The sequence below is a fragment of the Hirundo rustica genome, chromosome 9, assembly GCF_015227805.2.
Source record: "Hirundo rustica isolate bHirRus1 chromosome 9, bHirRus1.pri.v3, whole genome shotgun sequence".
NCBI lineage: Eukaryota > Metazoa > Chordata > Aves > Passeriformes > Hirundinidae > Hirundo > Hirundo rustica.
Window position 1 is genome coordinate 10,193,599 of NC_053458.1, and position 25,921 is coordinate 10,219,519.

Below are 25,921 nucleotides of genomic sequence, written 5' to 3' on the forward strand. Positions count from 1 at the left end.
CACACACTGACTGACTCCGATTACAAGGAGCGCTCTGGTTTGAAGCTTGTTTGCCAGCTCTCTGGGGTGGCGCGGGGCGGCACTGGGGATGGCAGGCAGGCTTACATATGGCTTGCTGTCATTCAGGGAGGGACTAAGAGGGACCTGGTGTGCTCTGCCGTGTCCTCCTGATCAGCTCTGCCTTCTGGTGCCCCATGTCTCCTTATACCTCTGATTTGGAGCCCCAGAGCAGCTGTTCCCTGACACTAGGGCAGAGAGCTCGGATGCTGTGTGTGATCACTGAATGCCTGTTTGTGTACACATGTAATTGTGCTTTGCTGGTAAGAAGCAATAGGACCCAAAGCAGGGCAGATTCTGCTGAGCCAGACAGAAATCAGTACTGCACATTAAAAATCTGAAAAATAAAATGCTGCAGGCGGGAAAGGTTGAGTATCTGGTCGAGGAGGCAGCCGTGTCATTTCGCCAGCTCTAGTCCTCCCCGCGGAGATCTAATTAGATTAGTGGTGAACTAATTGCGACACCTTGTTCCATACCAGCTTCTTACTCTTCGCTGGCATGCTGGCAGTGGGCAGGCTGCCTGCCATGGCTCCACATTGGGAAAGCTGAGTTGTCCACAGCCAAGCGCTCTCTGGACAGCCCATGGACCTACTCATCACATCTCAGCCCTCCAACCCCCAGCTGCAGACCAGCTCTTCCCTGGGGACATTTGTTCCTAATTCCTCTTCGTCTTTCCACCAGCCACAGCCAGAGCCGAGACAGCACATTTAGGTTAGGGATGGGTTCAGAGGGGAGCTGAAGGAAGCTGAGGGGGTGGGATGAGCATTCCATGACCACACAGCTCTGCTCTTGCACTGTGGCTGTGTGGGGGCCATCTCTCTGTTACACATGCTCAGTAATGTTGAGCAGAGCTCCTGGGACATGCTCCTCAGGTCTCGTATCATCAGCAGGCAGCAAGGCAAATCCTACTAGCATTTTCCAGGCTCACGGGTCGTGAAGAGCCAGCTGAGCCACAGAATCTCAGCAGTGATGGCCTCTTCCACAGGGAGCAGGACCCAGGGACATCCATGTGTCTGGGTGTCCCAGCCCTTCCCAGCACCATACAGGAGAATTGCAGACATGGTTAAAAGCCACAACCAGAGAGGGTCCCAGCTTGCCCAGTAAGGAGACCCTGCTTGGCTGGCTGCAGGTGGCTTCCTGTGTCCTTGCAGGAGCCCAGCCTGGCTGGAGGTCAGTGAAGCCTGGTGGCATCAAAGAGCTGTGGAGATGCCATAAGCTCTCTTGGAAGACATGAGCTGAGCTCTTGAGGACCCAAAGCCCTTCATTTCTGTCAACTGTGACATGATCTTCTCTGTCACCTTCTCAGGACTATAACATGGTGCTGGTGCCCCCTTTCCAGTCCAGGTAGCCAGTCCTGCACCAGACTCCTGCCTGGCTGTAGCTGCTGTGTGGTTCATCCCCCATGCCTCCTTTAATACCCTCTTGTCAGGACCCTGCCATGGTTTCTCCTTGCAGGTCCCTTTATTCTCTGCTTTCATAACCTCTCTCCAAATTGATTCCCTCATGATGTGTTGCCCAGCCCCTCAGACCATCTTCTTCTGTTTGTTCTTCCACTGAAATTGGGAAACCTCAATTTTGCCGCTGGTGCCCCAGCAGGCTTTGCTAGCTGGGCTGCTTGCCTGGTGTTTGCATCCATCACAGCTCTTAGAGGCGCCTCTGCTTTAACCTCCTCAGTCTTAACGCTGACCTGAGTCAATAATCATGAGGAAGAGCTGCTGCTTAGATGATCCAGTGTAAACTCTACCTTTGATTAGACAGGTATCATCCCTAGGCACTGCCACAGCAGCACCTTGTTAGCTTTCCTTGGTGTTCCTTTACTGCAGCCATGAGAGCCTCCAATGCGGGCAGGGGATGGGCTGCTGCCCTAGTAATCTTTATTGATCTTTTCCCTGATGTCTCATGCATTGTGTTTCTTGCTTTTCTCTCGTTCTCCAGCTGCCTCTCCTTTGAGCAGCTTTGCATCTTGTGGGAGTGCAGAAAAACTCTGTTTTCTTCAATTCTTGCAGAGCAGCAGCTCTCAGAGACACCAACAGCTGTTAGATTGTTGCTCTGCAAGGAAAACTTGGGTTGCTCCTGTGTGTTTGCTGTCTGGGAGGAGGAGGTAAGAAGGAGCAGGACAGGTATTTTCATGCCCCTCTGGTCTGTTGTGTATGGAGCAGTTTCTCTGCATTGTGCCAGAGGTGTTTTAGAGAAGGTCATGTAATCTGTCCCAAGAAGACCTGACCTGGTGAACATGAAAATGGAAGGGATTGTAGGATGTGAGCTGAGGGAGAGGTGTGTGATAAGACATACAGGATAGAAGTGGTGAGAAGGTCCTGCAGGATCACTCTGGTTTCTTTCCCATTCTCCAGGGCCTGGGTTTTCCAAACAGATTGTGAAACTGAGATGTGAACATGCCGGTCACCCAGCATCCCTCCTTTGCTGCCACCTTGCAATCACCTAACCTTGGCAATGCCAGGTAGTGGAAAACAGACAGTTGAATTGCCTTGTCTGGCACCTGCACTGTGAACGGATGCACTTGTGCATCATCTCTCCTGTGCTTTTCTCTTGGTAACCTGTCCGTGGGTCTCTGCCCTCTATGGTCCCATCATCCCCATCTGGCATGTTTGTGCACAGCAGCTGAACCATCGCCAGACGCGTCCTTGCCAAAAACATCCAGACCACCATATGCTGAAACATGCAGTGTGTGGTGCAAAGGAGCAGTGTGTCTGCTCTGGACAAATGGCTTTGTTTTGCACTGGGAAAAACTGGAGTCAAAATGTCAAGGCAGTGTTTTGCACAGGGATAGATTGTTCCTTTCCAAAGGGCAACAGTTCTGTCACTGGCTTTTACTTTGTGGTTCCCAAGCAGAACTGTTCCCATGCAGTGAAACAAGCCAATATTTTGGCTTTTCCATCCTGGCTGAGGATGAAAGGTAATGTCTTTGGTCTTTCAGTGGGGTGGACGCAGTTTCCCAGCTTGTTACAGCAAGAGCACACTCCCTGCCAGGAGGCAAGGATGAGTCCCAGGGATGTGTTGCTTCAGCTTTCAGCACGTTTGATCCAGCCCGTCTCTTTCAAGGTGTGTGGAAATGAGCTACAATCTCATCATTCCTGTGGAGGCTTCTCGGAGGAGATAGCAGAAGGGTCACAGCGCCTCTGGAAATCTCCCTTCAGGTGATGTGCCGTCGCATTTCACAGCAGACAGACAGAATAACCTTTAGGGCATGGTAAGAGGCAGCGTTTTGAACTTTGAGCTGGGGAGCTCAGGAGCTCATTTCTCTGACACATCATCTGTGTCCCTGCCGGTTCCTGCGTCCTCCTGAAATACCTTTGTCCTAATCCATCGCTTCCCTAGCTAGAATTAAAAAAAAAAAAAAAAAAAAAAAAAAAAAAAAAAAAAAAAAAAAAAAGAAAAAGGAAAAGAAAAAAGCTGGGGAGTTAGTACGTTGTGTGTTGGCCACACAAAAGGTAGTCTCTCCTGAGAAATGCACCCAGACCCTCTGCTGTGGCAAATTTTGCCTTAATTTGAGCTGTTCTCAGTCTGTGTGGAGGTAGGGGGCTGCCCCACCAGGCTAGCTCCTGGCTCTTGCCTGACCTGCACTGCAGCCTCAGTACGTGGGTCCTGACTTGGGGTTTTTCCCCCCAAGATTTATCTTTGCAGCAGTGGGGAGATGAGCGGACTGGAGCCAGGTGAGCTGGGGTCGGTGCAGGCTGGCACAGGCTGCCCCTATGAACCGGAGGCTGGGAATAATGGGAGGAAATTGCTGGCTCTCCCTCCTCCCTGCTCTGGAGTAAATAATGGTACTTTTTATTTAGCTATTATTTCCCAGTGGCAGATATCTCCTCAGCTGTCTGTTTAACTATCTTTATCTCACCCTCCTTCTCTGTTTGATATAGTTATAGATAAACAGATAGCTACCTTATTAAATAACATGTTTTAAGAGACCAGTGGTATGGTTAACATAATGCAGCAGCTGTTGATTTGTCTTTCACTGTTGGTTTGTTTTTTGTTGGGTTTTGTTTTTTTTTTTTTTCTTAAGGAAATGCTTTAAATAAGGGATACTTCATCTATTAAAAAAAATACACTTGTAGCAGCTGCTAAGCCCATCCATAAGCCTGCTTTACGTTGTATTTGTGATGGGACTGACAGTGCATGGAGGAGCCTGATTATACACAATTCCATTTTAGCAAGCCCTGCGATGTAATTTCACAGGGCGATCAGTGTTTGAATGTAATAGCAGCCTGTGCTAAGGTGTCAGAATATTAAAGGCGCTAATGGAAAAGCTCCCTGGTACACAAGGGGGACAGCATTACAGGAGACGTCGCAGATGGCTGGGCACTAAACTAATGGGGCAGGATCCAAAAAGGGAAAAAAAACCTAGAGAAGGGAGAGCTCACGGGAGCACGGGCACCTGCTTCCCTCTCACACGGAAATTAAACAGCGAGCGAGGGAGAGGCGAGCGTGTGCGTGTGTAAAGATAGAAATTGAGGGGGGAAAATACCCCCTCTTGAAAGGCTTGAAGGTTTTGACAGCAAGCCGGGTGCCAGCTTTGCTGGGGAAAGGCTTGGGGTTAGATTAAAGGGGTGCGTGGGCAGGTCTGAGCATCACAGCCATCGTCTGGCCCTGGAACGAGAAGAGTGATGGACAGACACTGCTACCCACCCTATTGTAATGTGGCAGAACTGCAGCTCTCTTTGGTGGTTGTTCATCTCCAGTTAAATCCAAGGAGGGTGAGATGTATCCACCTTGCAGCTGCCCTGACAGCTCAGTTCTGCAGCAAGGTGCATCTGCTGGGGCCATTCTGCTCATTTCTGTCTTCATGTACACAGGGGCTGATTACGGGGCAGTATCAACATTTTCCTGTTTTCCAGCACAGTTAGAGGCATCTTCTCCCTCCCCATGAACCCCCAGTTTCCCCAGGAGCAGCCAGAATTGGACCGATCCATTCCTGTGTGTATGGAGAGGCTTCTGCGCCTGTGGTGAATCATCCATGAAGTGTGCTTGTGGGTTTTCCTTGGTATCATACCCAGCTTCCCGCTCTGCTGGCCACAAAGCTGCAGTAGGGAAAGGCTTAGTGCTGCTTTCCTGCTTGAATTGGCCCCACAGGGGCTGGGGTGGTCGGGGGATAGCACTGCAGGATGTGAGCCTGTCCTTCCAGGGCTGGAAGGGTAAATCAGCCACGTGTAGGTACTCCCTGGAAGCTGTCTGCCATGTCATCATGTGTCTCTGCCTTTCAGGCACTAATCGGGAGCTGTTTGTGTATCCTAGTGCTGGGAGCCAATTGCATACATCAGAATAACCCAGCTTGGGTCTGTCACCCTGCAGTGCCGCCAGGAACACAGGGACACCACGAGAAGTCAGCCCTGCCACTTGTCCAGGCTGGGAAAGGCACTGGGAATGGGTCACCCAGACCCTCTGGTCATGCTAGCAGCCCCCATCCTTGGGCTGCCCTCTTGGTGGTTTATGGCTCTGCTTGTCCCCTCTCCTGGGCCAGCATTGGCTTGTGCACATCCCAGCTCTATTTCCCAGCCCTCCGGGAACCCAGACCTGTAGTTTTGTTTTCCTTGTGACCAAACCCAGGGCTTTGACCCAGATCTCCACGGCATTAACCTATTGTGTCGCCAGCTGCAGAGCACACAGCAGTCAAGAACATTTTATCCAGGATAATCCGTAGCCTGGGAGCAAGGCAAAGACTGTTCTTGTGCAAACACAGGGAAATGTGAAGCCTAAACCGCTTGGCACTTTGACACCCTGGAGTCAGGCACACCAGCACGTTTCTATTGCAGCCTAAGCCATGGCACATGCTGAACCTGCACGGCAGCAGGGACACCTTCCTGCTGCCTGATGGGACCACAGCATCCAAATACACCCTGGAGAGGGGCTCTTGGTGGCTGCAGGGTCACTCCTGCCCCTCCTGAAGTTCAGAGGAGTTTGGGCAGTGAATTTGTACAGCTGTGGCTGAGTTGAGATATTGCCAGGACACAGGCAGGATGAGGCTGCTCAGATGTCTCTGACTAGGAACAGGCAAGGCAAGAGATCACAGTGTGCCTCAGTTTCCCTTTTGCAGTGCTCATATGTACAGAGCTCTGGTGGCATGGGCTGCTTATTTTAGTAAGGAAAAAGCACATACAGTTATGCTGCATCCTCTGCATCTTCTCTGACGTCTTGGTGCCTTCCCTTAAGATTGTCCTGTCCTCCTCCCACGGTCCGGGGGCACCTTACCCTCTGTAAAGCGTTTCCCAAAGGTGAGCAGAGCCAGGTAGCTCCTGTGTGCCCAGCGCTCACCTTTCAAAAAACAGACCATTCATCTTTTTATTTGTTTAATTTACTCCTTGATGTGAGGCATAATGTTGTTTCTATTCTAACAAGCAGCTTTGCAAATGGACTGAAGTGGACACCAGTTGGGCTTGCCAAAGGTGCCCTGCATCCAGGACACAAGGGAAGCTGGCTGTGTGGCACTGCTCTGTGAAAAGCCCTTGTGTGAAGAGGACAGAGTACCAGGCAAAGCCTCAGCACCTTTTTAGCAATGTTGAGAGAGGATTTTGTCCAGACCTCATCCTCTCACTGTCAGGAATTTCTAATTCTCCCTTACTTCCACCCAAGTGGGGCCAGACCCCATGCGTGGTGTCCTCTTTTTCAGTGTGTCAGCTGCTCTCCTTCCCCCCACAGCTCTAGGATGGTTTGTGCTATGGAGAGTGATGTTCCCTGGGAAAGGGCAGTGCTCACTTCTTCCGCGGTGTCCTCCCATGTCCAAACCCCAGCCAAACCATATCTTGCAGTGGCATTGCAGATATATTTGGCAAAGGACAAAATGCTTTTGTCACCCCCACCCAGAAATGATTGGCAGAGATTCAAGGCTTAGGTTCACAGGTACTACGTTGGGCAAAAGTTGTTTTTGGCAACCCTGTACCACTCATGAGTGTTCTCGCTGCACTGAGAGAAACTAATTAAACATGAGTGGTGCTGATGCTGTACCTGGTCAGTCTGGAGGCCCCTCTTGCCACTGTGTTTGTAAAAATTAAATGCCTCTTATTAGTGGTGCAGCAGAGATCTCTAATATGCGTGGACAGAAAGGCAGGGATGGATGGAGTTGGTGTCAGGGCAGCAATTGCTTATCGTGCCTTATCTGGGAATATGAAACTGTATTGCATGACATCCAGAGGCAGGCTGAATAGATATGCCAATTCATCTCGAGCCCGGGCTTTGACAAGCTAGACTGCCCTTGTTGAAAGGCATCAGTCAAACAAGAGCTGCTGGCTGCTTTTCCCTTTTTTATACTTTCTCTCGCTCCCGCGCTCCCTCTCCCTCTCTTGCCGCCTCCCCTCCCCTCCACCTCTTTTTTCTAAGCTTTCTCCACATAAAATTGAAAAGCTTTGGAAATAATAATAATAAAAGCCCCCCAAACTAATACCATTTTAAGTACAACCCCCTCCCTCCCCAAATGGGATTGATAAGGAACCCCAGTGTATGAAGGCATGTTTAGATAACATTGAGAATATTATAGCGAGTGAGAGAAAGTAGGGGGAAAAGCTTCCTGCCACGTCTAAGCCGGGAAAGGCGACGGCACCCTGGCTAATACGAGTGTTTAATATTTGATGTGTTGGGATAAAGCAGGATCACCTTCGAATTGAATTGAGTGTCAGAATGAGAATCTATTACTGAAATTCTTGTGTGATTTGACAGCAAAGCAGACGATGTTATTCTTCACTAGTTACCGCAATCTTCTCCCCTACATCACTTAAATATTTTTTTCTTTGCTTGAGTAAACACACATTATCCTTTTTTTCCACCTCCCTTTCCTTTTTTCTCTCCCTCTTTTATACTTATTTTTTTATTTATTTTTTTCTTAAATCAAACCTGCCTTTCACAGGGCTGATGGAGTAGATTGTTATTTCTTTATTTGTCCTATTAAATGGAATTCCTGATCATTTAATCCTGCTTTTGTAAGTGATTTAAAAATACTTGAAAAGCTGTGAATGTGGCAGCACTTCTGACTAAACTGCTTAAAAGGGACACGTTACACCTGGCTTTAGCTCCTGCCTCCTGACAGCCAGCAAGGAGTCCCAGGCTCTGTGCCTCCATCCTGCCAGGCAAGCTTTCCTCTGTGCCTTCCCCGCAACAGAGGAGTTCTGCTGTTGTCAGCTGGGGGTTGGCAAGTTGCTTATTCATTACCTGACTCTTCTTTAATTGCATTCAGCCCTGTTCAGGAGCCTCCTGCTAAATTGTTTGGCGGTGGGGTCAACCCCTCAGTGGTGTTACATTTGCCTCATAGCGTGCTGGTAAATTTGCATGGCAAGAAATCCCAACAAGAAATGTCCACCTCCCATTCCTGGACTGGCATGCAATTAAAATGGGAACACTCTGGAGCCTCCAGTGTCCTGGGTGCTATTCAGCAAGACAGTCCCAGCCCCAAAACCTTACAGACACTAAAAACATTTCAAACTATGTTTAAAAGCCCACTTAGTCATAGACATGGCCTCTTTTTTCTTCCCACCGTACGAGGTAATATAAAACCTTGACACCTCATTGTGGCAGCAGTGGAATAAGGGCATTTAGATGGGAAATGCTTATTTTGGGTGGATGCAGCGCACAGTTGACATGACAGGAGGAGGAAGATGATTTTGCTGTTCCAAAGACATTTTCTCCATTGCAGAAATGTCAGGGGGTTCACCTTCGATTGGCAGGCAGCTGTTCCCAGCCTGATCCTAGGGGAGCACAGCTGGTACCTGCTGCTTGCCCAAGCTAAGGGCAGCTGGGAGTTCTCACACCTTATTTCTGTGTATTTAGAACCATGTATTTTTCATGTGTCTTTTTGAAATTATTAATGGAGATTTTCAGCAAAACCCACCATTTTTCTTACTCCTTAGTACACACCCTTCAGCATCTTCTCAGACTGCTAAAGCCCCTTTGCTCCTAGGATTTTTTCCAAAAGGAAGTATTTTCTCCCTGCCTGAAGGTTTCTGTATTAATATTAAAATTACAATTAGCAAATGAAACACAGCATATAAAACCTCTTGGTAGGCTATGCAAAATAAAGTTATAGCGTTGCCCAGCTGGTCAGGGCAGGACACTCTGTGCCAGTCCTGGCAGTTCTTGCTGCCGTGGTTTGTGAACATGCTCATGTCTGCTTCCCTCCTGCCCTTCAGCTGAAGCATCCAGGGTGATGCAATGTCAGCAGCTTTAGTGGAGGGCAGAGGGGCCAGGAGCTGGCCAGCAGGTCACAGCATGGACACATGTGGCAAGAACAAGGCTGACTCTGCCGACATCAGCGCGTTGCCCTTGCGCAGCTCCAGCAGCTGTGAGGACCAGCTCTGTTCCTCCCTCTGTGTGTGGGGAGGATTTGTGGGGCTCCCTTATTCTGATTTCTTAACAGGTGCCTGTTTATATGCTGTGGGGTGTTTAATTTTGCCTTAATGTGACTGCCGAACACCAGTTTTTGTGAAGTGTGCTGGGCACTTCCCCATAAATAAATGATGGAGCATTATTCAGTCCACTTAGATCAATACATCAGCTTGACAAGTTCCAGTTCTGGGAATTTTCTGATCCCCTGGAACATCTTCTCTACAGCTGTGCTGCTTATAATCCATGGTGTGCAGCCTAAACAAACTCCAGAGAGCAGCACATCAGGACCCAACTGCATTGGTGCTGTCGCCTTGCTGGCTCCAGCATCGCTGGGGATGGGCACTGATGTGCACTGGGATTGCAGCAAGGGCAGGTGAACCAAACTTGGTGCCAAACTGCATAAGCAACCCCCACCATGGGATTGGCCAGCCTCACTGGCACAGACTGTCCCAGCACAGGGGAACATCTTTGTACCCCCGTGCTGTCAGAAATAGGACACAGAGCTCTTGTTTCAGGCTCTTTGCAATCTGAGGCAGATGTGTCATAGCTACTGGGAAGGTCTGTGCCCTGGTGCAACAGAAGGTTGGTTTCAGACCTTTTATTGCTCTGTTATAAAGCCAGCCTCAGATGCTGTGATTCTGCACGTGTCATCTCCATGCCCCATGTTTTATCCCCACTGCTGGTTTTTGGATTTTCTGCAGGATATATGGGGTGCAAGCTACCTAATGACCTACCTCCCCACACCAGCACTTGTTTAACAAGGTGTGGATTAACTGTGGTGCTTTCTCTATGCATGGAAACACAGTATGTTCCTAATCTCCTGCTGCTATTAGCTCACATTTATCACAGGAGTGTCTTGCTTACCTTTGATTCGAGATCCCTCCATCAGGGACCCAGGGCGGTATTTGTCTGTGAACTGCTGTGTATGCCTATGGGATTGCATAAGTAAATAAATATAATTAATAATCATCTGACTTCGGAGCAGCATTGGCAGGGAGGTAAATGTAGCCTTCACAGAATTACAAACAAAATCAGGAATAAAGGAAAACCTTTCTAGGAGATAGTATGAATGAAAATAATTGTATTCAGGTTGCTTGAAAATTATTCTGTAAACATTGTTCAAGTGGTTTTTAGCAGATCAGAAACATTGAGTTTCTCTCTAAATCAGAATTTTGGCCAGAAGCATTTAAAAATAGCTTTTTAAAAAGATGCCTGAATTTTTAGCAATTAAAATGCAGATAAAAATTTAAAAAAAAAAAAAAAAACCAAACCAGAAGGTCCTGGCCCTGCTTCAGTGTCTGACCTAAAAAGGAGCAACCCAGTCTCTGCAAAGCCAAGACTGAACGAGAGGGAGGGACAAAGTAGTGCAATTTCCTCACAGAAAGGGTCTCATGGCATTTTTTTAAATCCTTTGGCTTGCAAGCGGACCAGGGGCATCTCAGACTTTCTCACAGTTTGCCACAGGGATAAGCACTGAAGGGACAGGGGTCTGCGCCACTGCTGGTGGCTGTGCAGTCACAGGGCTGGCAGGAAAGTGGTTGACACCAGTGTCCCAGCAGCTCCAGTGAGCCAGGGACCACAGCCACCCCTGCAGGCTGGGCAGCCCTGGTCTTGGGGAGCCACCGGCGCTTTCTGCCTCGCTTTAACAGTCAGAAGAAGAACTTTCCTGTTTAAAGATTAAACGTTGTCTTTAAATATTAAACAGCAAAGCTCCTTGCTCTTGATTGTGTGGCTGCTGCCAGCAGGCGGCTCAGAATTGCCACTTTTAATTAAAAAAACTTTATTTTCCAGCTCAGCCCAGCCCAGCAGCGGCTCCTCCTCTCGGCCAGCGGTGGCTGACCTCTCCCCTGCCTTCATCCCTTCATCATCGCTGCCTGCACTTCCCTCTGCCTGCAGCAGTGATGGTCCCTGCCAGCCCCGGAGTGTGAGCAGCCTTGTCTGGGACTGATCAATGCCCCTGGCACTTCCTTCCAAAACCCCAGGAAAAACAATTAAAACCCGATCGATCCTGCAGGCAGCTTTGAATATGCATAAGTGCACACTTGACCTTCAGTGGTCAGGCCAACTTCCACCCCAGCTGCTTAGGTAGTTTGCTCAGGTATTGCGGCTGTACCGAATGACCTTGAGCAGGAAAGCAGAAGGCGATGCAGAGATGGGCCCGGTGCTGATCCGGGGGCTGGGGCATGTGCTGCCAGCTCCCTGCTGCTGCTGCAGAGCCAGGGGAGGTAGGCTGAGGTTGGCAGTAGCACCCAGCTGCCAGGAGCTTTCCAAAGCTGTCCCCGTGGCTTTCCTGGGATCCTGCCAGGCTCCCGCTGTGCTCCCTCAGTTGTTTCTGGCCAGAGTCCAAGGGATGTCTGAGCTGGGAAGGCAGCCTGCCATAGGGTAGTTCCCTGGGCAGGGACACCCCTGGTCCTTTGCCCATCTGGGGATACTCCTTCCCCAGTGATGGCCCCTGCTGCTGTCCATTTTCTGGCGCTGAGCATGGGAGCCTTCCTGTGCTCTGCTTGGGTTTGCTCTGTGGGATGGAGCCCAGGAGAGGGAACAACATGTGGAACCACTCCTGCCACCGGCAGCTGGGTGACAGGGTCCCATCCTGCACCCCAACCTCTGGCTGGCCTGCATCCTGATCCTGGCAGGGAACATACCAGACCGTGTTTGTCAAAGGCAAAGGAAATCTCCCCGTTGTGTACACAAAGTGTAATTTCAGTGAATTATGCATAGACTTAATTAGGAGTTTTAATTGCTAATCATCTCCCAACAGGATTAGCAATGCTGTCTATTAATTATCTGTGGAGCCCTCTGTTTTGCTAAGGCAGGAGTAACAAAGCAGCATGAATGGCTACATGGGCCACTAATAAATTAACTCCCCAAGCTTCGTGGCTCCCAGGAGGCTGCCAGGAGAAGGGGCTGTGCAGGGGTTGGACCTGCCCGCTCTAGAGAGAGCAGCAGGTAGCAGGAAAGAGGGGCTGGCAGGAGGTCCCAGCGGCAGGCAGGTGGCTGATGGGCTGCTGGGGGACACCTCTCAGCTCTGGTCACCCAGTTCATCCCCATTCCTGCTGCAGAGAGCATCTGCCTGGCACTTGCAGCTTGCGGAGGGTGTCGGCAGTGCCCTGCCACACTGTGGCTGTGGTTAGCTATGATCCCCCGCTGCAGGAGGGAGATAGGGGCTGCTGGATTGACCTGATCTCATCTGGGGACAATGGCCCTCACGGCAGCAAAGATAGTGCCAGCATGAGCGACGCTAAGCTCACGCACCCTTCTTACTGCTCACAATGCATTCTGAGCTTAATTCCTCAAGATGAAGAAGATATGTGGCTGTCAGGCTGTAATTACAGCCGTGCGTGTGACATGGAGGCCCGGCTGCTTTTATGTTTGCATTGTCCAGTGGGTTTTTGTGCTGCTTGGGCTCCCAGCTGCTTTCCTTCTCCTGGAAGCCCTGCCAGGGGATGCTGTGGGTATGAAGCAGGCTCCCTCCAGCCAGACTGCAGGCTCTGTGCAGTGGGGTGAGCAGTGCTGGCTCCCACTAGGATTTGTCCCAGTGATGGAGAGCACTGAGGCATCTGAGGCTTGGGGGTGGAAAGGAGAGGGAGCTGGGAGGGCTGTTTGCTGGAGAAGAGCAGGCCCGCTGGCCAAGCCAGCCTGGGAATGAGCACCCCATTCCAAACCCCTGGCTCCTGCTGGTGACCCTGTTAAGGCAGGAGTGGGTGGATGTTTTTGAAGCAACTAAGGGACATAGGAGATGAGCTTATAGCCCCTGGCTTGCCCTCCCCACAGCATGGCAAAGGTGGCCTTGAGTGATGCACATCCCTCCGTCACAAAGGTTGTCATGTGTACAAGACACCACCAGAGGCTCGGAACACCTCTAAGGAGAATCAGGCGGGACAGGGCAGGGTGAGAGTGCTTTGTGTGGGCAATTGCAGAAGAGCTGCTGCGAGGGTGATGTGCGGCTCCACACTGAACACGGTGAGCACAGACACACAGCAGCCACTGAACACAGACCCACTCCAGCCCCAGGAGCAGTCAGACCTGGGCAAGTACAGATCATGCCTGCACTATGTCTGACCCTCTGCTTCTCTCTTCCAGGCGTACAGCTTTGCCATGGGGAGTTGGCCAAAGAACGGGCTCTTAGACATGAACAAAGGACTGAACCTACAGCACATAGGGAGGCCTCACAGCGGGATAGGTGAGTGATGCTGCCCCGTGCCGTTTCCATCCCCACAGCTGCTGCTCCGGGTGTGTGGGACATGCCTCAGCTCTGAGACATTGTCCAGTCTGGGGTGCTGAGACAAGCCAAAGGGCTGCAGAGTCCCCAGCTGGTGGAAAGGATGAAGATGTGTTAGGGCACATGGATGACCTCTCTGTCCTTTGCACATGCCAGTGTGCCAGACGTACCTGCCTGTCCCTGTGGCTGGGGAGTGCTTTCCTCCTACGCTGCCCTAGCAGTGCTTGGGTTAGGATTGGATGTGGGCAGCACCAGGTGCCTGGAGCACAGTGCAAGGGTCCCCAGGCTTGGTGGGGTGCTCTCCCTGTTGAACCAACCTTCAGCTGCCATGGATGCTGCAAGCCTTGGAAAGGAAGTTACGCTACCTGGCTTGGGAACCGGCTGGAAACACTGCAGAGTGAAGATGCGTGATCCCAGCTGGAGAACTGAATCATCGTCCTCTTTGTTAACACGTTTGATGAGTTTCGTGGTCCTGCAGCGTGCTCCAAGATAAACTGAGTAACAGTGCTCTGAGATAAACAGTGGCAGAGTTCCATGTATCCCCCAACTCCTCTGCAGCCCCGGTGTTAAGCAGCAGGCAGATATACAGCCTCAGTGTCCTGGGCCAGGTCTCCCTCATATCACTTAACACCGGGGCTGCAGAGCTGGTACAGCAGCAGGCTGTGGTACGGCAGGAGCTTGGATTTACTGGGCTGTAGACAGGGCTGTGACTCACGGCTGCATCACTCTTATCTGTCTGGTTTCTCTGTAGAGCAGTAGATCACCTCTTGGAGACCAGTGGTCATGTATTCTCTCTGCTTCCCAGCCCTTCATCCACAGTGACTTTTGAGCATTAAAGTTTACAAGGAGGTAAGATTTACTTGGAAAAGTCACTGGCTACCTGGGCCTTGAAGAGGCTGTTTAATATTGTTTCAAGACTCTAACCATTAAACTCTCCAATCAATCCAAGTTAAGGAGATGAATTATTTAAAGCTCACCAGCTTTTAATTAGCAGGCTCCTTTTGAACTATGGATCTGGTTGCATTATTGACAGAGGTAGCATTAAAATTTGCTTCCCTGCCTGGGAGCAGATTTGCCTGGATTGTGTGCCATGTTGGAAGGATCATCAGGAGGAAGCAGGAACTGCAGGAACTGTGTGTACATGTCCTGCTCTGGGGACCTGGGCTTTTTCTGGGGTTTCCTGGCAGATGCAGAGTTGGTTTCTGCCTCATCATGCCTCATTTTGTTTGTGTGATGAGCTCTTCTGCTGCTGTCATCCCTTACTCCAACAAAGTGTCCCCATTCTCTGGAGTATCATCTGTCTGCTGTTGGTTTCTGCCCCTTTATCTCAGTGCTGTTGCCTTGCACAGGTGTGACTCCTTTGCCTGACAGAGTTCAAGGATTTGCTGTTCATGTCCCTCCCCATTCCAGTCCTTTAGCAGAGTTTTGCCAAACTCCCTTTGTGGAGGAGCTCTCCTAGTACAGGGTAAGCCATGGGCTAATTGTCCATGGAAAGCGAGGCCCAGCACCCAAAGTCCCTTCTTGCAGTGCTCCATCCCGATGCAAACCTGCCTTTCCCACACTGCTTGCATGGGTGCTGTGAAGGATGCCAGGCCAGCAGTGTGACAGTCTCCATCTCCTGGTACTGCCAGTGGTGCACACGTGCCCTGTGTGTTACAGCCTGCTGGCTGCTCCATTTGGGCTGGCTCCAGAGCAGATCTGTCCTGGATGTCTACAATGCTCTGACTGCTTGCAGAGGCGGTAGCCACTGGCACCGTGTGCCTGGTGGCTTCACCACAGGCTGAGTACCCCAGAGTGAGCTGGAGTTGGGAAGAACTCCTCCTCCCAGCCAGTTTGGCACCACCAGGAACAGCTGCTGTCAGGGCTGCTGGCTTCAAGGCTTGTTGCCCTGTGTCCCTCTGGGAGAAGGCCTAGGGCAATGCTGGTGTCTAGAGACATGCCTTGCCTGGCATTTTTTCCGAGAATCAATTTCCTGGTTTTCTGGCCACTTCATTTCCCAGCCTGGCCCAGGCATGGATCAGGTGTTGGTTCTAGTGATAGCCCAAGTGGTTCCCAAGCCAAGGGAAGTCCTCAGAGGGACTGCTCACTGCAGAGGCAGCCTGGCGTGCTTGGGTCCAGTGCTGCTGCCTCATCCTGGAGACAGTGTCAGTGCTCCACAGCCAAGTCCTTCCATACTGGCCACTGGGACTGGGCACTGTCATCCCAGTGCTGATGGTCACCCTGCAGCCTGAACAGTCCTTATCTCTCTCTTCATGCTTTTGACTGCCCATGCATCAGGGTTGGGAGGAGCCATCCATCCCTTTCCTTGCTCAGGCCTGCCCTTCCCTTCCCTCTCTTACTGTAAAGAGCCTTGCTCCCAACACAGCTCTGCTTCTCAGCCGAATAAAGGACCCCTAATCAAGGTCTGCTGCAGAAGCAAGTAGAGAACAGTGAAGACTGCCAGCCTCTCACTGCCTACAGTGAAACAAGGAGCTGGCCGTGGACCTGGGGATGATCTCATGCTGTCTAGAGCCTCCCCTCTCTTTGTGCTCAGCCTTGGAGCGCAGCAGTGTTGAGGGAATGTTAGGGAGCTGAAGGGAGGCTTTCTAGGTCATCTAATTGGGGGTCAGCCTCTGATTTTCATGGCCCTCATGGGTCACTGATAGCCTAAAATCTGCAAACCAAAGAGGACTGAGAAGGGAGCAGCAAGGAGATTTGATAGCTAGACTCACCAGTTTCACAGGTACCATGCACTGTAAGAGTTCTGTGCAGTTCCTTTCCTGGCAGTCTGGGGACTGGTCCAGGGAGATGCAAACATTCCTGTGAAGCCTCAGTGTGCTTATGCAGGAATGCGCAACACGGATGTTTGCCTTCAAATCTGACAGAAAAATTGCAGTGGATAGCCACTTGTTTTTGCAAACAATTTGCAAGGAATTTTGCCATCTTGTCTGATGGATTCTGTATTGCTTTGTTTTCAAATCACTCTCTGTTTCACTGTCTCAGCAGGTATCTGTTCCAAATCCCTGCACTTGACATGCTCTGGGACAAGTCCTGCTCTATGCTTCATCATCTTTCCTTCATCATGTTCAAAATCTGCAGAGTTCAGGTTGCTTGACACCCTGCAGGGCCAAGGCTGGATTCCAGATGGTAACCACCTTTAGCATCCAGTGGATACAGGCAGGATGGGCTCATGCTGGAGCACAGTGGAGTCTCCCTACATCCCTGGAACTCAGCTGCCCATACAGCAAGTTGCTGCACACAGCTTATGTTCTAGCTTTTGTCTGGTTTCTATTAATGAGCAAGTGAGCTGCAGAGCTTATTGAGGAGTTAGAAGACTGATTTGTGTCCCCAAATACACCAAAATGTATCTGCATACACTGCAAATACAACTGCCTTGGGGTGGGATGGGTGCAGGTCTGGTGCCATTGTGTTCTTGAGAGGGACGAGGTAAAGGAAGGGGGAAATGTAAATATTTCAGGATAAATAGATGGAAAAGTCCTGCTCCAGAGGGTGAAGATGCAAGAATTCCTTGGGAGATCAGAAAAGAGCAAAAGGGGTACGAAGCCTATTTTTTCATGCCCTTTCTCAGGTTATTTCAGCACTAGGGAGTCCTAGGTTGAATGTGTCCCTGGAGACTAGAGAGGACATTATTATGCAATTTCCATCTCTTCTCTAACACAGGTTAGATATGTGTCAGCTCCAGTGTGGGCTCTAGGATCTTGGGGTGAGGAACTTCTCTTTGTCTGCTGTTGTCAGCAAAATGAAGTTGAGTCTTGCCAAGAAGTTACTCAGTCTTACATATATGGGGACATTGCCATTATTCACACATGTGTTTGAGGCAGTGGTTGCCAAAAACAAGCTGCAGCTTTTAATGGGAGTCTTGGCACTGACAGGCAAAGACCGGCATTCACAGGCTTCACACCAGTGGAGCTGGGTATCTGTGTTAGGGACTCTCTGCTGAGAGTCAGAGACTCATACAAATCTGGAATAAAATCCCAGGTTTTAGTTGTGATTTAAATCAGACAGTGGATCACCTGCATTCAGAAATTTATTTTCTTCAGGTTTTGCCTTTTTTCCACCTGTTTCCGTGAAAAAAAGGTCAAATTTTACTGAGCAACACCTATCAAACCAAGTGCAGCTTTCCTTATTACTGCCCAGTTGTTAAATCTGGTTATTCTTTTACTCATCCAATACTCTACTTTTGCTACATTTATTTTGATTGATTATGTAACATAATATGCCTTTAGTCTTAGTTTTTAAATATTTTTTACATTAGAAAAATGGTGAATTAGTATTTGATCTTGAAGAGTTGGTGATTAAATTATTACTCATGGTTGCTCTTTTGGATGAAAACTGTAATGCCATGCTAAAGTACCCCAGCAGTAGTTTGAATTGATTTTATTAGGAAAATCCTCTTTCCCTTGGAAATATTCACTGTGGAAGGAAAAGTAAATTTCAGAATACTTTTTAGGTAAAAAATACCTGGTACACGAAACCAAAGCAAGAAGTGATTAGTGAGCTGGAGGAGTGTTTCTGGAAACCAGCCTTTCAAGGTATTAAAATGAGTACATCTCATCCTCTCTCCCCTTGGTTGGTTTGTTTGTCTTCACCAATTATGGAAAGATAAAAGACAAACCTTCTTTTTTATTTTCAGTCCTTTGTTGTTTCTCAGCTCTGAACTAGCCAGTTCTTGAACTGAAAATACACCAAAACCACCAAAAAAATTCCTAAAACTGCAAAAGTAGCAGCTCCTACTGGGAAAGTTTTTTCTCATTTGTCAGCTCTGCTTCCCTCTCCAGTGCATCGACTGTCTTTAAAACATGACATTGCTCCTTGTTACCGATCTGTTTTGAATCTAATTGAATGTAATTGAATCTTTAACATTTAGGTTTTAGCACATACATTATTCTGATTTTAGATTTAGTTGTAAATGTCTTGTTTGGGGGTTGGATTTTTGGTTCGGTTTTTTGGGGGGTGGTTGTGGGGTTTTTTGTTGTTTTTTCGTGAGGTTTTTTTGGTTGGTTGGTTGGTTGGTTGGTTGGTTGGTTGGTTGGTTGGTTGGTTTGGGGTTCTTTTCTTTTCTTTTCTTTTCTTTTCTTTTCTTTTCTTTTCTTTTCTTTTCTTTTCTTTTCTTTTCTTTTCTTTTCTTTTCTTTTCTTTTCTTTTCTTTTCTTTTCTGTTCTGTTCTGTTCTGTTCTGTTCTTGGAAAAGACAGCATCTAGGCTGCTGTGTCTCTTGCTAGTGAACACTCAGTACCCATCCCAGGTGGCCAGGAGATCTGGTCCCATAGTAGCACATGTCTGGACATGGTGCCCTCACTGGGCTGTTTTACAGCAGCTATCACAATCCTGTGAGCTCCGAGCCCCTCGGCAGACGGCTTCACCGTGCTCGGCTGCGCAGTTCCCGTGGCCGGGGCGGTGCCGTGCTCCCTCTGCGGGGGGATCTCTGCCCATGCCGAACACAGGAGCCCCACCTGCCCGGGCAGGTCAGCAGCCCATGCGGGGAGCGAGCCCAGCAAGCCGCCGTGCCTTCCCGGCTCCGTCTCTCTCTTTTCATTTACTGATTGGAAATCTCGGAAGGTTAGGGTGTGATATTGTTCCTGATCCAGAGCATTAATTAGGCCTTGGAAAGAAGAAGAGGAATTGCGTGTTTTTAACAGGGAGGTTAATGGGATGCTCGCAGAGTAGACAGTTTTAATGAGCTTCAACTCGATGTGCAGTGAGTTTACTCTTTGTGTTAAAAGGGTCACACTGCAGTAGTTTGATGTGGATTGTCTTCTGGCCCCCAGTGTCATAGGTGAGCGTCTGTCAGAGTCCAGTCAGAGCGCATTTACTCAGTGACACGATTCTAATTAACTACCTCGAGCTGCCACCGCCGCGGGGAGCCGGGGCAGCGCCTGCCAGGGTGCCTCCTGCCCGGCGGAGCCGTCCCTCTCTCCGCCGCTCCGCCCGCTCGCTCTCGGTGCGCTGGAGCGCTCCCCGCGCCGACCGTGGAGAGCGCGGGCACGGCCGCGCTCGCTGAGTGCCGTGGCAGGTGGCGGTGGCAGGTGACGGTGGCAGGTGACGGTGGCAGGTGACGGGCCACCCGCCGTAATGGGGCCCTCGGGCTGTCAGCGCCGGCTCTCCCCCCGGAGCTTGGCGGGGGCGGATGAGGCTGTGCCTCACCCTGCAAGGTGCTGGAGGTGGGTGGTCCTGGCAGCTTTGCTGGCTTTATTTCAGCCTGCTCTCACTCTTCCCTGTTTTCCTTTCCTGTCTTTCCTGCCTCTCCCAGCATCTGTGGGATCCTCGGTCATCCTTGTGCCCACCTGCCTCCTCTGCATCGGGGCAGAGGGAACAAGGAGGTGGACAGCCATTTGTGAAACTCCTCTTCGTGTGTTTGACCACTTTTCATCCCACACCATGTGGCAGAGCCGGTCACACCCTCCCAGTCTGCCCCAGGGGAAGCCCCAGAGAACCTTCTGCTCCCCAGAGCAGGCATACCCCGTTCTTTTTGAGCTCTTCGTTTCTCAGCTCAGGTGGCACATGCACAGCACCATCCTTCTCCTGAGGGATCCTGAGAGGGAGAGCTGAGAACGGGGCTCACTCCTGTAGAATGGGGCACTGCCCCACACACAGAGGCCCCAGCTCAAAGGCAGAGGGAAGGACTCTGAATTAAATAATTAAAAGAGACTTAAGTAAAAATCAACAGAAATGTCACCAAATGAGCAGTGTCATTTTGAATTAGCGCTCATAAAGGTCAGGCGGATCCAGAACAGGTGGAGCGGCTGCGTGCCGGGTGTCGCGGCCAGGCAGCGCGTCCCAGGCGGCGTGCGGGGACGGGCACAGCCACTCCGGGCTACCCGTGGGCACAGGGACAGCACGGCCGGGGGTGCTGAGGGGTCCTGCTGCGAGCACCGGGCCCCAAACCCCTGAGGAGCGGCGGCGAGGGAGGGCTGGCCGGGGCAGCCGGTTAGAGGACAAGCAACTGTCAGAGTCCAGTCAGAGCACATTAACGCGGTGACATGATTCTAATTAACTACCGTGAGAGGTGTCACAGCTGGAAAAGCAGTGAGCAGAGACAAGCTTTTTAAAAAAAGAAAAAAGCAATGTGACAGTCTTTTTTTTTTTTTTCCCCCTCTTTCTTTTTCTTTTCTTTCGCCTTTTTTTTTTTTTTTTTTTTTTTTTTTTTTTTTTTTTTTTTAAACTCTTGTGTGCTCTCTCCCCTCCATGTGGGAGTGGATCTAAAGATAATTAGGATGTCTGGCTGCCTGGGAACCTGAGCCGGGGCTCTTTTGCTTTCAGTCATTTAAGTTTTCGACATCTCTCTGAAGGGACTTGGTGGCGCAGTGGATTACTGCGCGCCAGAGTGACAGAACACTCTTCTAATCGTAAACCCTTTTTAGAAAGGATTCTGCTCTCCCTTTTTCCCCTGGAGCAGCAGGGGGTATGTTCTGATCACTGCAGCTCTGTTCCCATACATGCTACAATGGGAAACTCAAGGTCTTTCAGCTGTTTCCTGCAGTTAACAAAGGAGGCACAGAAGAAAGAAAGGAAGGATGATTGAGTGTTTGTGTTGACTGCACTCACCCCTCCATCCTACCCTGCCAAAAGTTGGTCGTGTGCCCGTCTGACCCCACTGCCTGACGGGGGTGTGATGGGTTTGTCGCACCTTGCCCTTGGCTGAGGGCTCGAGGTCCCCGGAGAGCAGCCTTTGGAGGGAGCGTGACAGCTGCAGGGACTTCAGCTGCCTGAGAAAAAAAGTCAGGGTGCTTCCATGTGCTTCTCCCAGCCCCCAGGCAGGCAGTGGCAGTGCCTGCTCTCTGGAGATATGCAGAAGGTAGGCTCGAGTCCCTCTCTTCTGGCTGGAAGCAGTTGTTTGCAGCAGCAGTGTTAGACTGAAGATTTAAGAGGGATTTCGGGATTGTTTGCTGTGCTGCAGTGCCTAGGAGGCCCAGCCGCAAACCGGGGCAAGTCTGTCTCGAGCCTCAGATCTGGCTGATCCCCAGCAGGACAGCACTGCCATCATGTCAGAACCGCCCTTTGGCACAGCAGCGGCTCTCCCCTCTTCCTCCTTCCTCTGTCTGGCCTCTGGTTTTAGGACAAGCGGGGGGGACTGTCTCCCTTGGAAAGATCTGCTGTCCTTCCTTTCATCTCTTCCACCCATGCCACTTACGATCCTCAGCCCAACACCTGGCCCAATTTCTGTCCCTGGTGACAGATGAGAAACCTTTGAAATATATTTTTCATATCGCTCTCAACTGTTGTAGTGGGACCACAGGGAGAGGCTGATGGTTTGCATTATATTTGTATTATGTCTGATCTGCTTTGGCGATCAGCCAGTCCCAAAACCAGGAGTGTGCAGACCTGCGCTGATCTGTGCTATAGAGACCCTTGCACTGCCTTGTACCCATCGCACTCCTGGCTATTTGTCCAGTCTTTTTAGTTGTCTGTGGCTGAGCCTTGCAAAATATCCCCCTCACACGCTACTGGAACAACCCTTACACTGCCCGAGCCCTGTCCAGAACTTTGCTGGGCAGGCAGAACATCTTTGCTAGCACTTGTTCTCCTGCCCCTGTAAGACAGCACTTCCCAAGCACCGTGATGCACCCTCTGACACAGTGAGATGTGTTAGGTGAGAAGCCTTGGAAGATCATTAACTTTCTACAGAGCTTTTTCTGCAGAAAGTAGCAACGTAAAACACCGAGTGACATTTTGATTTCATGTAGATTCCTTTGGTGCCTTGGTGTCTCCGCAGTATGTCCCAGACAAATGGTAGCACGTCTTCCCTTACCTGTGAGGAGGGGAAGAGTTTCCTGTTAATGAACGTAAATATCTCAGTTAGGGGCACAGATTGCCTGCCCTGCTCCACACTGGACTCTGGTGGAAGGTGTCTTTTAATGCCCTACTCTCCTGCAACAAGCAGGATGTCCCCAAATCTGCCTTTACATGACTGCATCGGGGGGGGATCACATGCATGCTGTTGTCCCTCTCAGGTTAGTGCTTGTCTCCAGAGTTTGAGCATCTACATTGTCCCCTCTCTGTACTCCCTAGGATGCACAGGGCTGGTGAGCACTGTGGTCCACCTTTGTGAGGAGAGACTCCTGCCCAAATTTTAATAAGGATCTGCCTTTAGGGAGACTGATGGCAGAGGTGCGGAGGGAAGGCTGTGTCAGCAAGCAACGCCAGGTTTAGAGCTGCCCCGCTTCACCTAATGAGAACCAATTGCAAGGTGCAGGAGGGCAGGGGGTAGCAGCCAGCCAGAGAAACTCCACCACAATTTAACAAGTTTTCATTCCCCTGAGTTCCCTGATAAGACCCCCCTCGAAGTCTGTACAGGAATTCATAAGAATAGGATAATTAGGATGTTTCAAAGCTGCGACCCTCAGAGGAGTCCTTGGACTAATCTGTTTTTTCCCTTAAAGACATCTGTAACTACAATCTTTGTTTCTCTTCTCTTCTTGCCCCCCTCCTTCTTTTCCCTTCTTGTCTGTCTCTGTATCTCCTGTCAAACCGTGGCAGACGTAAATGACAAAGAAATCAGAAAGAGAGATCAATGCAGTCCAAATTAGCACTTGGAGATAGACTGTGCTGGAGATGTCAGAGCCTGACCCCAGTTGATCTGCCAGCCTCTACTGGTGATATTATGCAAATTGCATCCATCTGGCAGAGCCCAGTAAAGGACTAATGGGGCAGGGAGGGGGCCAGGATCAGGTACCTTTGGGAAGGGGAGAGAGATGGGGGTCTTTGGGGAGGGGGGGTCCCTGATCGACAGGGGAGATAAGGTACTGCATTGGCTTCCTTTGCATTCCTGGGTGGATTAAAAGCCGAACTCCAGATAAGAGATAACCAAACTTCATTTTGCTTTTTATTTTATTCCTTATTTCTCCCCCCACGCAACCTAGTACCAAAAAGAAGGGGGGGAAAAAAGTGGTTCTTGGTGCTCGTTTCCTGCACGTCATTACCACTAATGGCAGTTTGAGGGGAGAGACAAAGTCAGGGAAAGAAAGCAAAAAAAAAAAAAAAAAAAAAAAAGCTGGCTGCTTAAAAGACTGTTGTAATAGGAGCATGGATAATAGAAATCTCAAATTACGGTGATCGCCTTGTTAAGAAGTTTGAAAATACGGCCAGATTGTCTTTAATGAGAGAAATATGGCTGTTAGTTAGTGAAGGAGGAGGGAATGGACCTTGTTTCAAGATCTGTAGCTAGCCCATCAAAGAGGCACTGTCTGTTTCATTTCAAAATCCTGCTCCTCTGCCTGATATTAAAAATAGTTGTTAAAGGCTTTGACTAGCAAGACGATTCTCTTTGACTTCCTACTCTCTTTCCACCTCCCCCAAAAGACTTCACTATGATAACTTCTGCTTTAAAAAAACAGCTAAGCAAGGAAAGAAAGACAAAAGTTTTGGGGGCTGCAGGATGTTACTGCCCCTGTCACTCCAGGATGCCTGGAGCCTTAAGCCTGAGCACTGGCAAGACCGTGGCCGTTCCCACCATGGCAAAGGGGACCCTCCTCTGTGCCAAGTGCTGCTGTGCCGGGATGAGTGCTGAGATGTGGTACCACCACTGCTTTCCTCTCAGCAGCCCTGACCCAGGCACAGAGCAGGAGTGGCTTTTTTGGCATCTGGACCCCATTAAGTGCCGTAATACTGCTTTCCTTTGCTCTACCCCAAGCTTGGGAAGTGGCACCAGGCCAGGGTTGAGGATGCAGAGAAGGGCTCTGGCAGCTGCCCGCCACCTCCACCTCTTGTGAAGAGCTAAGGGGCACCTCTGTGCTGTTAGGCTCTGACCCGTAACTCCTGCCTCACTGTGGTGCTGACAGTCCCCTCTTCATTCTCCCCTGAAATCAAAGGATCACATTAATTGGTTTCAGGATCGTGGCCCCATGTCCTGAATGGCCTGTTTAAGATAATGAACTCAGAGTGTGTTAATAGCTGGAATAGCTTAGCAGAAGATCTAGGGACAAGGCCTGGATGGGGGAGATGCTGCTGGGTGGGGAAGATGGGCATTGACACATCAAAAGTCCATCCAGTGCTGTGTTTTTCCCTGTCCATACACAAGTCAGTCTAATTCTCTCACTCCCAAGCTGCTAACATTTTGAAATCCTAGGGCAAAGGAAATTGGCCAGAGGGGAGAGCTGCATCAGCCAAACTGTTGCCCTTTCCCAGCATGGCCTTGCTCTTTTCTTGGGTCTGCAGTGGGATCAGAGGGGATCTGCTCATACCCTCCATAGCTTGAAGCTCTTCCCAAAGGCAAAGCTGCCACTGCACAGGTTGATCCCAGCTGTGCCACTAATCACCCAAGTTCTGGCTTGTTCCTGATTCTGCAGGTGAGATCCTCAGTGGGCTGCACTGGGATATCAGTGTTTCCATCTGTTCCTGAGAGTCATGAGCAATCCTGTTCCAGCTTGGAAGCTGCATTCTTCTAACACAGAAGAGCCCAAGCAGCTTCTCCCAGCCTGGGCCCTGAACTGATCTGCCAGTGTACAGGACCTGGAGGGGAGGCAGGAGGGGAGGGTCATGGTCACTGCTAAGGGTGGCTGTACTTGTCCATGCTGCTGGGACCAAGATTCCATGTTCAGTACTGTAGTCTGACGTGTCTGTCCTGTGTGCTTGGAGCTCTCTGAAGAGATGGCATGAAGGAGGATCTCAAGAACTCCTATGAGTTTTTGGCCAGTTGATGGCCCAGGGGTGCAGCAGGATCAGCTGTCTGGGCCGTTGTGCCGAGTGGGCTGCAGAGCTGTCCTTCCTCATCCCCCCTTGGCACAGAGCTGATTTTTAATCATGGAATAACCCTACCCGGAGATGCAATCCAGAGATGGAGAGTGCCTGGTAGTCATGGGTCACTTTTCCCACTATAATTAGCCTCACTGTTAATTACTTACAGGCTTGTGATGTGCAGGGGTAGCATCCGCGCAGCTGGAGGGGCTGCCTCTGCACAGACCCTCCTGCAGTGCAGCAACCCTGCATTGCCCCTTGTCTCCTGCCCACCTCGGCAGCAGGCATGGCACTGGTGCTGCTGGTTGCCTAAGCTTCCCAAGGCATGCATCTCCCTGCCTGCTGCCACCTCAGGAGCCTTTCCCCAGGGGCTCTGTGGATGGGGTGAGCCCGCAGACAGCAGGACCCGCAGCCCTTTGCTCTAAGGAGGGCACAGCAGCACCACCTTGCCAGGAAGCCAACTCCAGCCCTTATCTGCCAATTGCCCAGTGCTGGGGGTGTCGGGGCCAGGTGCTCTCTCCCTTGCTGTGTGCTTTCAGCTAAGAACCACTGATTTGGCTCTATGTGCATGCCCAGGAGTCTTAGGGCTTGGCAGCTGGGTCATTTCCAGCACCCACAAAGCCCCCTGCTCATGCTCTCCCCGTCT

General features: G+C 50.3%; 1 protein-coding gene across 3 annotated transcripts in view; it reads left to right on the plus strand.

The window, feature by feature from the left end:
- Nucleotides 1-25,921, plus strand: part of ERI3 (ERI1 exoribonuclease family member 3) — a 131,204-nt gene that overhangs the window by 79,595 nt on the left and 25,688 nt on the right. For all 3 annotated transcript variants that reach the window (XM_040072790.2, XM_040072792.2, XM_058421738.1), the window contains exon 7: nucleotides 13,465-13,564. In XM_040072790.2, coding sequence (XP_039928724.1) covers nucleotides 13,465-13,564 — 100 coding nt within the window. The remainder of the gene's footprint in view (nucleotides 1-13,464; nucleotides 13,565-25,921) is intronic.